The sequence below is a fragment of the Chiloscyllium punctatum genome, chromosome 27, assembly GCF_047496795.1.
Source record: "Chiloscyllium punctatum isolate Juve2018m chromosome 27, sChiPun1.3, whole genome shotgun sequence".
Taxonomy (NCBI): Eukaryota; Metazoa; Chordata; class Chondrichthyes; order Orectolobiformes; family Hemiscylliidae; genus Chiloscyllium; species Chiloscyllium punctatum.
The window spans coordinates 29,967,015-29,981,257 of record NC_092765.1 but is presented as its reverse complement, the minus strand read 5'-3'; the positions used below and the strand labels follow the sequence as shown (position 1 = coordinate 29,981,257).

The 14,243-nt window shown below is 40.0% G+C and overlaps 1 protein-coding gene across 22 annotated transcripts in view; it reads left to right on the top strand.

The window, feature by feature from the left end:
- macf1a (microtubule actin crosslinking factor 1a) overlaps positions 1-14,243 on the top strand; it is a 599,180-nt gene that overhangs the window by 366,813 nt on the left and 218,124 nt on the right. For all 22 annotated transcript variants that reach the window (XM_072548450.1, XM_072548451.1, XM_072548439.1 and 19 more), the window contains 3 exons: positions 584-736; positions 5,625-5,713; positions 8,074-8,209. In XM_072548450.1, the coding sequence (XP_072404551.1) occupies positions 584-736; positions 5,625-5,713; positions 8,074-8,209 (378 nt within the window). The remainder of the gene's footprint in view (positions 1-583; positions 737-5,624; positions 5,714-8,073; positions 8,210-14,243) is intronic.

Genomic DNA, 14,243 nt, shown 5'->3' with positions numbered 1-14,243 from the left:
ACAGGTGTGCTAACATCAGTAGAGAGAGAATCTAATGTTAACTGTTTGTCTGTTTCTCTGGACCTGCTTAGCTTTTTCAGCATTTTGTTTTTAACAGCTCTGAATCATCAGTTCATGGAATCTCTTCTTAAAACCCAATTATGATGCAGCTTATAGAATTATAAAGAAATGCAGCCTAGAATGAGACAATTTAACCCACTGTTACTCTGCCAGCTCTTTAAGAGAGCTATCCCATTAGTCCCATGCCCCAATTATCCCGTTATGTTTGAGGTAGATATCCAATACCTTTCTGAAAGTTGTTGTCTGCTTCCACCATTTTTTCAGGTAGTACATAATGTCGGTTCTGATATGAAGCAATAGTTCCATTCTCATGCGATTTCACAATATAAGAAAATCGTGCAGTAATCACACCATTTAAGCTAATGGGGCCGGAATAGTGTTATAGCCAGTATAATTAAGGAAAGTTCACATTCTACAAATAAGTCTAAATTCTTCAATTGCATTAAAGCTAATTCACGTTGAAGAAACGCACACACATTTATAGCAGAACCGACTGTATCTTCTTTTTCATTCCTGACTACAGAAAGTTGTTGAAGAAGAGAAACATGAGCGTGTTGAAAAAATGAAGGAGCTCCTAGGCTGGGTTTTGAATACTAGTCATGAAATAGAAAACAGGAACACTCTACCAGAAGAGGGAGACCTGCGATCCATTGAAGAATCATTTTGTGAGCAGCAGGTATGCGAACACAAATGTCTTAAATTAACATTATGGGAGATAAAATGTAATATTAAGAGACTAATATTAAATGCAGCAAGTGGTCTAAATATGCATTATGTTCTGCAGCATCTGCAAAAGATACAGATATGTCAACGTTTCAACTGTTCAATCAGAATGAAGGTTATGGCCTCATTTGCACCCTCTTTGCCAGCCTATAAATATCAGGGTAGAAAGGTGTGGAAAGTCAAGAATCCTCACTTGGCTTATTTCAGGGTATGCCTGGAGGTGCCATGCATGGAAATGTAATACCTTATTTTTAAATTGTTTATATCTACATATAGAGTTCTGCATGTCCCTTTCTTCAAAACATGGAGGATCTGGTGTTGGACAGGGGTAAACAAAGTTTAAAAATCGCATATCAGGTTATAGTCCAACAGGTTTATTTGGAAGCACTAGCCTTGGGAGCACTGCTTATTTCCACAACCACCTGATGAAGGAGCAGCGCTCCAAAAGCTGGTGCTTCCAAATAAACCTGTTGGACTATAACCTGGTGTTGATTTTTTTTAAACTTTTTTTAAAAACAGCATTTTTGTATATTGTCTTAAACAGAACTAAGGGTAATAGTCTCCTAGGGAATGTTAACACTTTTTGGCTGTTCTTGGTTTTGTTTTAGTTCTCCAGAAGCAATTTTTTGTATATTTGTTGAAAGCAACTTAATAATTTTAAAATTTTTTCTTCTTCCTTTCTGCTGGGTAGCCAAGCCTTTCACTATAAGTCATAGAGTCAGAGATATACAGTGCAGAAACTGACCCTTCAGTCCAATTCGCCCATGCCAGTCAGGTGTCCAAAGCTGATCTAGTCCCATTTGTCAGCATTTGGCCCTTATCCCTCTAAATCTTTCCTCTTCATGTACCCGTCCAGATGTCTTTTCAAATGTTGTAATTGTAACCGCCTCCACCACTTCCTCTGACAGCTCATTCCATACTTGCACCACCCTCTTCATGATAAAGTTGCCCTTTAGGTCACTTTTAAATCTTTTCCTTCTCACCTTAAACCTAGTTTTGCACTCATCTATCTTGAAAAAAGACCTTGGCTGTTCACATTATCCATGTCCCTGATAACTTTAGAAACCTATATGGTCACTCCTCAGCCTCTGACCCTCCAGGGAAAATAGCCTCCGCCTATTCAGCCTCTCTGTAGCTTAGACACTTCAATCCCGGCAACATCCTTGTAAATCCTTTCAAGTTTCACAACATCCTCTCTATTGCAGGGAGACTAGAATTGAGTGCAGTATTCTAAAAGTGGCCTCACCTAAAGTCCTGTATAGCCACAACATAACATTCCAACTCCTATACTCAATGTTCTGACCAATGAAGGCAGCCGTGCCAAACATGCCAAACACCACTTTCACTACCCTGTCTATCTGTGACTCCACTTCAAGAAACTAAGCACCTGCATGTCTTGGTCCCTTTTTGTTTGGCAATGCTCCTGAAGACCCTGCCCTGATTTGCCTTAAAAGCAACATCACCCACTAAATTAAACTCCATCTGCCGCTCATTGGCCCATCTCATCAAGGTCCTGTTGTACTCTATGATAGCCTTCACTGTCCACTCCACCACCAATTTTGGTGTCATCTGCAAACTTACTCATCATACCTCCTATATTCACATTCAAATCATTTATGTAAATGACAAAATGTAGTGGACCCAGCACCAATCGTTGCGGCACACCACTGGTCACAGGCCTGCAGTCCAAAAAACAGCTCTCCATCACCGTCCTTTATCTCCTAGCTTCAAGCTAATGTATCCAGTTGGCTGGCCTCCCCCGGATTCCATGTGATCAAACCCCCTTGTAAGAAGCTATGCAGAAATCATCATCTTGAGCTTTTGATGGTTGCTGTTGTTGTAATGGCTGTTAGTCGTAGAGGTCTCCAGCATGGAAACAGGCACTTTGGCCCAACTTGCCCATGCCACCTAGTATTTACAATTAAACTCATTTCATCTGTGTTTGGTGCTTATCCCTCCATACCTATCCTTTCTATGTACCTGTCTAAATGTTTCTTAAGTGACAAAATTGAACTCTGTTCCAGCACTACCTCTAGTATTCCAGACATTCACTACCATCTGAATTGCCCCTCTGAACCCTTTTGTATCCCTCCCCTCTCACCTTAAACTTATGCCTTCTAGTTTTAAACCCCCCTGCTGTTGGCTATCTACTTTATCTATGCCTTTTATGATTTTATAGACCTCTAGGAGGTCACCCCTCAGTCTCCTATATTGTAGGGAAAAGTGTTCAGCCTATCCAACCTCTCCTTTATAACTCAAACCTTCCAGACCAGGTAGCGTCCTGGTAAATCTTTTCTGCATTCTTTCTAGTTTTAATGATATTCTCTCTATAGTAGAGCAACTAGAACTGCACGTAGCACTCCAAATGTGGCCTCACAATGTGTTGTACAGTTGCAAAAAGGTGTTCCAACTCCTATACTCGGTGCTCTGACCGATGAAAGCAAGTGTGCCGAAAGCCACCTTCACCACCCTGTCTACTTGTGACTCCACTTTGAAGGAGCTATGAACCTATATGCCGAGGTCTTTTTGTTCTATAACACTCCTCAGGACCCTACCATTTACTAAGTCCTGCCCTGGCTTGACCCAGCAAAATGCAATACTTTGCATTTATCTAAATTAAACTTCATCTGCCATTCCTCAGCCCAGTGACCAGAATTGATCAAGATCTCGTTGCATTCCCAACTAACCACCTTCGCTGTCCACTTTACCCCCAATCTTAATGAAATCCGCACCTCCTAAGTTCTCATCTAAAACCATTCTATAAATGGCAAATAAGTGGACCCAGCACTGATTCTTAATAAATATTTTACAACTGAACATCGCCAGAACTTCAGAGTCATTGAATTATTTGCAGAATTTAATTGCTATTGTCATTTAGAGAGATATGACAATTAACATACAGCCAGGGGGAGGTGATTGTCTAGTGATATTATCACTGGACTGTTAATCCAGAGACCCAGGTAATGATCTGAGGACCCAGTTTTGAATTCCAACACAACGGATGGTGGAATTTGAATTCAAAAATCCAGTATTAAGAGTCTAATTGTCAAGTGTTGGAAAAACCCAACTGGTTGGCTAATGTCCTTTTGAGGGAAGGAAGCTGCCGTCCTTACCTGGTCTCGCCTACATGGGGCTCCAGACTCACAGCATTGTGGTTGACTCTTAGGCAATTAGGGATGGGTAATGAAAGCTACCTAGCCAGCGAGTTCCTCATTCCATGAATGCATAGAGATCCCACAAGCAGTAATTCCAAGAGTTAACCTGTTAAACTGGTTTTGGTGTGTGTCCGAAGAAGAAATGTTAAAACAGGATAGTGGAAGGGGAGGTGAACTCTTCTTTTACAAACATACTATAGGAACAAGGCAAAAACATACATGTTGTTATGGTCTCGGTTTGTCGTGGGGCTTGAATCCACGACCACCTGACTTTGAAATGTGCATACGGCTTACTGAGTGCCATTATATTAGGAGGTGCTAAAGAACAACTTGAGATTTTGCATTGCACCTGATGTAAGAGTGAGTGATTTCTGCTTAGACCTTCTATATTTTAGAGCTAATAAAATTGAGTTAACTTTAAAGGTATTTAACTGTTGCTGTCAAATTTTCTGCAATCATGTAACTGCATAGGACCATCATCTGTTATTGAAATTTGAAGTAATTTTTCAGTATTAAGATATTGTTGTTTTCAGCTTACATGTTTAATTCGGTTCCTCAGCATACCTGTTCAAATAATAGACTCCTTCACTAATGTGATAGCAAAATATTTTAGATGCTGTAAATACTCATCCGATCAGGCAGCATCTGTGGTGAGAGGAAGTTTGCAGATTGTGATCTTTTCTCCGAATACTGTACTGAAATGTGAATTTTATCTCCCTTTTCACAATTGCTGCCAGACCAACTGAGTATTTCCAGTATTTTCTGTCTTTACGTTGTCAGCTATTTATTCTTGCTGCCATGATTTAATATACTCTGCTCCATACTCCGGTTGTAGGTTTGCTTGCTGAGCTGGTAGATTTGTTCTCTGACGTTTTGTCACCAGTTATAGTTGGTCATGTCTTTTGGTGGCTAGTTGGTGCCCATTTATCAACCTCTCTCTGAAATGATATAATCTACCACAACAAACCAAGACTGATAAATAGCAAGCAGGGCAGGGCACCAATGCTTCACTGGAGGCTCACTGATCATGTTACCTAGCATGGTGGCGAAACATCTGAGAACAAATCTACCAGCTCCTTGAACAAACTTACAACCTGATCCACATCCAGAGTACAAATCTTCTCCAAAATCTCTGCTCAACACTGTTTGTGAATGTGCAGATCTGCATTTCCTATTGTAAATTTGAAATTGATATCACTGGTTAGTCCTTTTTCAAAAAAAATTTCTAATCCTTGGAAGGATTTTTTTTTAAATTGCATTACATACTGATAATAGCTTCTGGATTAGTGGTACTGGAAGAGCACAGTAGTTCGGGCAGAATCCGAGGAGCAGTAAAATCGACGTTTCGGGCAAAAGCCCTGGTAATAGTTGTCTATCTAAAACCAGTGTTTCCCAATAGATTGTCTACTAGCTACATAGGATCCCCATTTTTATTCACATCAAATTTGCATGCATCCTTTAACCATTTTTAAGTTGGTAAGATGGAAAGCAGAGCCTATGATCATTTTGATAATTAAATGTTGAAGTAAATGTATACTTACAAATTATATTTCCCTCCACAATTTAACATATGTAAAACATTTTCAAATAAAATCAGTTTAATGTTGCTAAAACTGCATTACTGGGAAATACCATTCCAGGTGAAAGCATACTAGCAAAGCCTAAAAATATTTATTCTTGGTACAGGCAATTACAGAAGAACTCAATGCCAAGAAAGATCAAATAACGGAAGCGGTCAAAACAGCACAGATTTTTCTAGCAAAGCATGGGAACAGGTTAGTTGGTGTTGTACTTTGTATTTGTGTTTGGATCTCAGTTGTTACCATGACAACACATTTACTAAAAATGAACAGCTGGGAAAGGAAAAGATCTGCTTCCCAACTTAATTATATATGGGTGTGGAAACTTAGATTTCACAAATTGTAATTCCTGCTGAGTTCATGGTTTGTGCAAAGTAATTTCTTGTGAAGGAAGTTCTATTGTATTCCTTGATCATCAACAGATAAGCAAAGTAACCCACATTTACCACTTTATAATCATTTAACTTGCAATACGGATGCAAAAATTGGAAATCTATACTTAGACGTCCAGAGGAAATAATGTGGACAGGTGGGAAGTGATTCTCATTTGCCTTTAAGATAAAATTTATTGCTATTACCATAATTTCATTTGATATATACATAAGTGCATACAAACGTACGAATAATTGTCAGAGCAATATGAAGAAGTTTAATTATGTGCAGTAGCATATCTGCAGGGTCATCTGCATGACGTGTAACACCAACATCCCATTCCTGTGTTAATGTACTTGGATTCAGGTTGTTTTCCCCAAGGTAGAAATGGTACTAATACCATAGAAATATTTTGACAATTATAATATTAAATAAAAATATACTTTTAATATCTCATGTAATTATATTGGTATAATTCAAGCTCAAACTACAAATCAAAATAAAACAATTCTCCATTTAGGTTCCAGTGCTGCTGAGTTAAAAGATAATCTATGTTAATGAATGCATAAAGAAGTACTTCCCTTCATTGTATCAAAATATCTCATCTGGCAAGTCATCCTGTCCTTCCAGATTTCATATGTGCAAAATGTATTTTTGTATGTTGAAATAACTTGTAAGAAAGTTATAAAGGTTGATGGGGGGTAAGCTAGTGGATGTGGTTTACTTGGACTTAGAAAGTTTTTTCGACACGGTCCCACATGAGATTAGCATGTAAACCTAAACTGCAATTGGTGTAGTATACCGATATGGATAGAAACTGTTTGGCAAACAAGAAACAGTAGGTATAAACAGGCCTTTTTCTGTGAGCCAACCAGTGGGCTACCGTAGGGGTCAGTGCTTAGGATCGCAGCTATTCACTATATATTGAGTTAGATTAGGGAACTAAAAGTAAATCTCCAAATTTGCAAATGATACAAAGCTGGTGGGAGGGTCAACTGTGAGGTAGACACAGATGATTTAATGTGATTTGGGCAAGTTAAGTGAGTGGGCAAATGCTTGGAAGATAAAGTATAATGTGGATAAATGTGAAGTTATCTACTTTGGTTGCAAAAACAAAGGGAGATTATTTATTATCTGAACGGCAAAAGATAAGGAAAGAGGGAGGTACAATGAGACTGGGCAGGATTAATGTATGAAGAGAAATTTGATCGTTTAAGAACATATTTACTGCCTTTGAAGAATGAGAGTGGTGGTTTCTCTTAGAAACCTATAATTCTGACAAGACTAGTCAGGGGAAACTGAGGAAGGACATTCCAGATGTAAAAGACTTGGAGTCACAGTTTAAGGATATGAGATAGGCCATTTAGGACTGAGATGACGAGAAATTTCTTCAACCAGGGAGTGGTGAGCCGATGGGATTTTCTGTCACATGAAGTGGTTGAGGTCAAAACAAAGAAGGAAATAGATATAGTTCTTAGGGCTAAAGGGTCTGGGGAGAAAGTGAGAACAGGGATTTAGATGATCTTGAATGGCACAGCAGGTTTGAAGGGCTAAATGGCCTAATCTACTCCTATTTTCTGCCTTTCTGAAAAAGGCCTCCAGAATCAGAAGCAATTTGAAAGTGAAGTTTAAGTATTATCTGGAAGCATACTATTTGAGACATGTAATGGAAATATTAATTTTGTATCCTAATGTCTACTTATGGTTAATACAAATTATTGTCAAACTCTTAAGGAAACTGGAATTTGAGTTCTCCAAGTTGTATGATATTTAATTTTTAAATACCAGCAATTGGCTCATGTTTTCTGACCTAATTGAAATCACTTTCTTTAAAAAAAAAGGGCAGAGTTTGTTCATTTGGCAGATTATGAATTTCCTGTCTATTAAATAGAATAGAGGGAAATCGCAGACATAAGAATGGTTGAAGCAATGTAAGATAGATCCAATGTAGGTATTAATGGAAGGATCCAAGTTCTCAAGAAAGCACTGACCATAATATCAATGTTAAAAGAAGTGGGAATTGGTTCAGTGTAAATGTTAAAGTCCCAATGATCAAATGAAGTTTGACTGTGTGTTTTGGAAGAATCCCATGCAGAGGTTTCCTTCCTCATTTCATTTGCCCTTCTTTACTCCCTATTCCCAAATGCAGACAATATTAATTACTAATTGTTGAATCTTTCCAGGATGTCTCCGGAAGAAGAAGAACAAATGATGTCACAGTTGAACACACTAAAAGAAACATATAGTCACCTGTGTGAGCAATCAGCAGAGCAACTTCAGCAACTACAGGATAAACTCACTGAAGAAGTGCAGCGCAAGGTATACTTTGGGTCATAAAAATATTGTTTTTGAATTAATATTTCAAGTATCTTTTTACTGCCTCCAACATCTGGTAATGTGACTACATGGATCAGTATATGAATGTATTTGTGACTGCATAAATGACCAAAAATCACTTCATTGCATGGTGTGTTTTATCTGTAGTAGCACGGAGTGAACATCATTACTCATGTACATCTGATTACTCAACCCACAGACAATTTTATGTTTCTCAGCCGATTATCTCCAATTCAACAATGCTGGCTTTCAATGTGCTCCCTGTAGTAAACTTTGTGTGCTTTGTCTTGTGTTTCTTTTCAAAGTATGTATCCGCTATGTGCTTCATTTATAGTGAAAAACTGCTAGAAATTTATCAGGCTAATCATAGTTGACATTTAAAGAAATCCCACTACAAATTTGCACTCTTCATTTAAGCAAACAAATATTGTATGATGTGAGTTGTAAAGGAAAATAGAGTTTCCATTTGCCTGACGAAACTCAGCAGGCCTGAAAGCATCTGTGGGAAGAATCAAAATTAACATTTCTATTCCAATTTAACACCTCTTTTAGCTGACTGAAGCTGAAAAAGGTATGAGAGAGCAAGTGGACCATAAGAGAAGGTCAGGGAGGGTTGGAAGGATTAGAGATCTCACATGTCACAGTATAAAGGGCAAAGGACATAAGAATGGTTGAAGCAATGTAGGTATTAATGGAAGGATCCAAGTTCTCAAGAAAGCAAAACCAAGAAATTCAGACACCTCCCAGAACCGTAATAAGATTCTTCTGTCCAAACTTTCCACCCAACCTTTGAATTCAAAGTATTATACTCTGTCATTTCTGCCAACTACACCAAACAGATCTTTTTCCTCCTCCCTTCTCCTGTCACCCTTCCAAAGGGACAGTTCCCTTCAGGATAACCTGATCCACTCCTCTATCACCTTCAGTATCTTAAGCCCTCCCACTCCTTTCAGCTGAAGCAGTGACTTACTTATAATTCTTTCCGCCTAGTCCACTGTATTTGTTGCAGTATCCTCTATCTTGGTGAGCTCAATTGCAGACCAGAGGAGTGCTTTGGGGAACACCTTGGCAGTCAATTTGTGCAGTCTGATCAAAAACTGTTTTGTGTTGGTCAGGAAATAAATATTAGCACCACACCAAGAGGAATCCTGTCTGCTCCTCTTCAAACTGTGACATTAGTATGTGTTATACTGGCGTATGGAGCATCAGTTTAATGCCTTAATCCAAAGTATTTAGAATGCTGAGCATATTTTCTGGATCAGGCTGTAAAGGCCCCTACTGATGGAGATTACATTGCCTGAGAAACAAAAACTGAATCTTTTCAGACCTCATTAATTGTTTACTGCTTCATCAATGCATGACAGGGTGTGGGTGTGTTGTGTGTGAGATATGTGTAGAAATAAGAATGGTCTAATTGAGTTTTGCTCAATTACTACCACTTTTCCAAAGTTACTCACCTAATGTCTGTTTCCAGGATACCCATATGTTACCTATATATCGTGATGCACTGTGAAATACAGCCTAATACTAACTCTAATTGTGCCATATTTTACAGTGTTCTCACAATATATTAATATTTCGGCATTTGTAAGGTGTCTCATGATAAATAGCCTATCTTAGAACCTACCTTCTCTGCATTATTCAGCAACAGGAGGTTGGATATATATATATCTTTTATTGCTTCGCTGTAGAAAGGAACGATGTTTGAAGATGGTATGGTCTTTGCTTGCTAAAAGCAACGTAGTGCGATCATTATCAAGTATGAATTTCCATGACAAGTTGAGCATGATGTGTCACTCTGATTTTCCTATGAATAATTATGTCAAATTAACCAGCATCCTTGCTTACAACTCAAAACTAACCCTTCTGAAATAGAAGATGGATTAAAATTTGATGCAAAAAAAACCCATAAGCCGCATGCTGGACCTAACAACAAGCTTACACTGTGTGTGACACTGCTGAAATACTCGCATTAGCTCTATTTGCTACTGGCAAGCCTACTGGTAAGTAAATGTTTTTGTCTTTTCCTGTTCTAAATTGGTATATTCTTTTGTCACATTTCTGTCTTTGTTCATTGTGTATTTCTAATTAAAATAATGCCAAACAATTAACTATCCACATCCTGGACATTATCATTGACTAGAAATTGAGCTGGAGTAGCCATTTAAATGCTGTGCAGTTATGGCCAGGTCAGAGGCTAGGAATCCTGCAGGGAGTAACTTACCTCCTGTCGTCTTAATTCCCTATGAACCATCAAAATGGCACAAGTCAGGAGTGTGATGAAATACTCCCCACGTGGCTAGATGAGTGCAGCTCCAAGAGCATTCAAGCCACTTGACACCACCCAGGATGAAGCAACCCACTTGATTAACACACCATCCATCACCTTCACCACTCTATAGTGAGAGGCAGCCTAATATACTAGCTACAAAATGCACTGCAGTAAATCACCAACCCTCCCTTGATAGTGCATTCCAAACCCAAGACCTCTGCCAGCCAGAGGATAAGGGCAGCAGATGGATGGGAACATCATCTGCAAGTTCCCCTCCAAGCAACACGATGTCCTGAATTGAACTATATTACTGCCATTCCTTCATTATGACTGGGTGAAAATTCTTCTAATAAGCACCATGGGTGCCTCTCCATTGTGAGGACTGCAGTGTTTCACGAAAACAGCGCACTTACCGCCTTCAGTGCAATTAAGGACAGGTGATAAACTTAACATTTCCCAAAAATCATAGCTTGCATTGTGGCTTTCAGGATCTCTGAAATGTATGATAAAATTCCAGAAATTATCATATTTTGGTATGATCAGTTTTTCATTCTTAAAAATATCATACTGCATTAAATAAACAATTCTGTAAGGAGGAATATATTTTATATAACCAGTTTCAAGGAGAAAGTGAGGACTGCAGATGCTGGAGATCAGAGCTGAAAATGTGTTGCTGGAAAAGCGCAGCAGGTCAGGCAGCATCCAAGGAACAGAAAAATCCACGTTTCGGTCATAAGCCCTTGAAGGGCTTATGCCCGAAACGTCGATTCTCCTGTTCTTTGGATGCTGCCTGACGTGCTGTGCTTTTCCAGCAACACATTTTCAGCTATAACCAGTTTCAGGCTTGCATAGAAAATGGGAGCAGGAGTAGGCCACTTGGCCCTTCAAGCCTATTCTAATATTCACTTATAATCATGGCTGATCATCCAAAGTCACTGGCCTGTTCCCATTTTCCCCCCATCCTTCGATCCCTTTAGCCCCAGTTGCTACCTCTGATTCTTTCTTGAAATCGTACAATATTTAGCCTCGACTGCTTTCTGTGGTAGTAACTTCCACAGACTCACTACACTCAGGGTGAAAATTTCTCCTCGACTGTCCTTAATGGTTTGCCTGTATCTTCAGACTGAGACTGCTGGTTCTGGACTACCCTATCGTCAGGAACATCATTCATACATCTCCCCTTTCTAGTTATAAAAGTTTCCTCTTCATTCTTCTGAACTCCAGCATACTCCAAACCTAACCAAGCTTTCCTCATGCATAGTCCTGCCATCTCAGGAAATAATATGGCAAATTGTCATGACACTCCCTCTATAGAAAGAACATTCTTGCTCAGGTTAGGAGATCAAAACTGCACATGATATTCCAGATGTGATCTCTCTAAAGCGCTGTGTAATTGAAGCATGACATCCCCATTCACCCCCCACCTCCCCCTCTTGTTCATAGCCATTTAGATGATAATCCACTTTCCTCTTTTTGCTCCCAAAGCGGATTATCTCACATTTATTCACATTGAGCAAATGCATGGTACTTGCAGTATAATCATTCAACTTGTCCAACTCTCACTAAAGCATCTCTGCATCTTCCTCCCCTTCCATCCCCAGTTTTGTCATCTGCAAATTTGGGGATATTGCATGTAGTTCTCTATCTTAATAATTTAATATATATTGTGAATAGCTGGAGCCCATGCATTGATCCCTAGGATATGTCACTGGTCACTGCCTGCCATTCAGTAAAAGGCCCATTTACTCCTATTCTTTGTTTCCTGCCTGCCAACAAGTTTTCTATCCATCTCAACACAACAACCCCAATCCAGTGTGCTTTAATTTTACATGCTAAGCTGTTATGTGGGACTTGGTCAAAATCAAATAAACCATACCCACTGGCTCCCCCTCATCTCTTCTTTTGTCATTGAAGAATGCCAGTAAATTTATCAAGTATGATTTTCTTTTCATAAATTCATGTTGACTCTGTCCAATCCTGCCATTGTTTAGCAAGTGCTCAGCTATTCTGTCTTTTATAGTCTTTTTCAAATACAAAACTCCGATGAACCTCATTCTTAGATGTGATTTGGAGATTCTGGTGTTGGACTGGGGTGTACAAAGTTTAAAAAATCTCAATACCAGGTTATAGTTCAACAGGTTTATTTGGAAGCACTAGCTTTCGAGCACTGCTCCTTCAGGTGGTTGTGGAGAATAAGATTGTAAGACAAAAATGTATAGCAAAAGTTTACAGTGTGATGTAACTGAAATTATATGTTGAAAAAGACCTGGATTGTTTAAGTCTCTCCTCTTATAAAATGACCATGTTAGTTTCAGTTCTTTCATATATAAATCGCAAAATGTCTTTAAAAGTTACATTCTGAAGTGAACTTTAACAATTGGTGTCATGTCGGCCCAGATAATGCATTGAAGGTGTGACCTGCCCTGTGTGAGACTCTGTGCTGCAATGGTCAGACTGGTTCTAATCTAAAAAATGGACTTACAGAATCTTACATGGATTCATGCAGTGTTTGAGAAAAGTAAATTGTAATTGTGCAAGTACAAATTCGCCTGGTGTGGTGGGTGTTGAGTGTGTGAGAGTGTAAAGGGGTAAAAGTCTTTGACAGGGTGTGTGTGGGAGTGTATATATGAGAGCAAGTAAATACAAGGGCTGCAGATGCTGGAAACCAGATTCTAGATTAGAGTGGTGCTGGAAAAGCACAACAGTTCAGGCAGCATCCGAGGAGCAGGAAAATTGACATTTCGGGCAAAAGTCCTTCATCAGGAATAGAGGCAGAGTGCCTGCAGGGTGGAAAGATAAATGAGAGGGGGGTGGGGAGAAAGTAGCACAGATTACAATGGGTGAATGGGGGTGGGGATGAAGGTGATAGGTCAGAGAGGAGGGTGGAGTGGAGAGATGGAAAGGAAGATAGGCAGGTAGGACAAGTCATGGGGACAGTGCTGAGCTGGAAGTTTGGAGCTGGGGGAAGGGGAAATGAGGAAACTGGTGAAGTCCATATTAATGCCCTGGGGTTGAAGTGTTCCACGGCGGAAGATGAGGCGTTCTTCCTGCAGGCAGCAGTGAAGGAGGCCCAGGACCTCCATGTCCTCGGCTGAGTGGGAGGGGGAGTTGAAATGTTGGGCCACAGGGCAGTGTGGTTGATTGGTGCGGGTGTCCCAGAGATGTTCCCTAAAGCGCTCCGCTAGGAGGCGTCCAGTCTCCCCAATGTAGAGGAGCCCACATCAGGAGCAACGGATATAATAAATGATATTGGTGGATGTGCAGGTGAAACTTTGGATGTGGAAGGCTCCTTTGGGGCCTTGGATGGAGGTGAGGGAGGAGGTGTGGGCACAGGTTTTGCAATTCCTGCAGAGTGTGAGTGAGCATGACCCAGACCCAGTCCCAGTCGAGGCCATCCCCATAGGTACCGGGCTTGTTATCAGCCTCTGCTCGGCCACTTTTCGTTGTTGCCTGTCCCGAAGTCCACCTTGGAAGGCAGTCACCCGAAGATCCGAGGCCGAATGTCCCGGACTGCTGAAGTGTTCTCCAACTGGGATGAAACACTCTTGTGTATTAATTGTTGTGCGTGGTCCAAGCTTCTGCTTGGTCTGTCCAATCAACCATGCTTCGGCATCCTTGCATGCAGCATGAGATCGACAATATTGGCTGAGTCGCATGATTACCTGTCCCATACGCGTAACGTGGTATCCATGTCAACATTCTGACACTACTTGCAGCATCTTCCATGACCAGGTTGTATGTGAG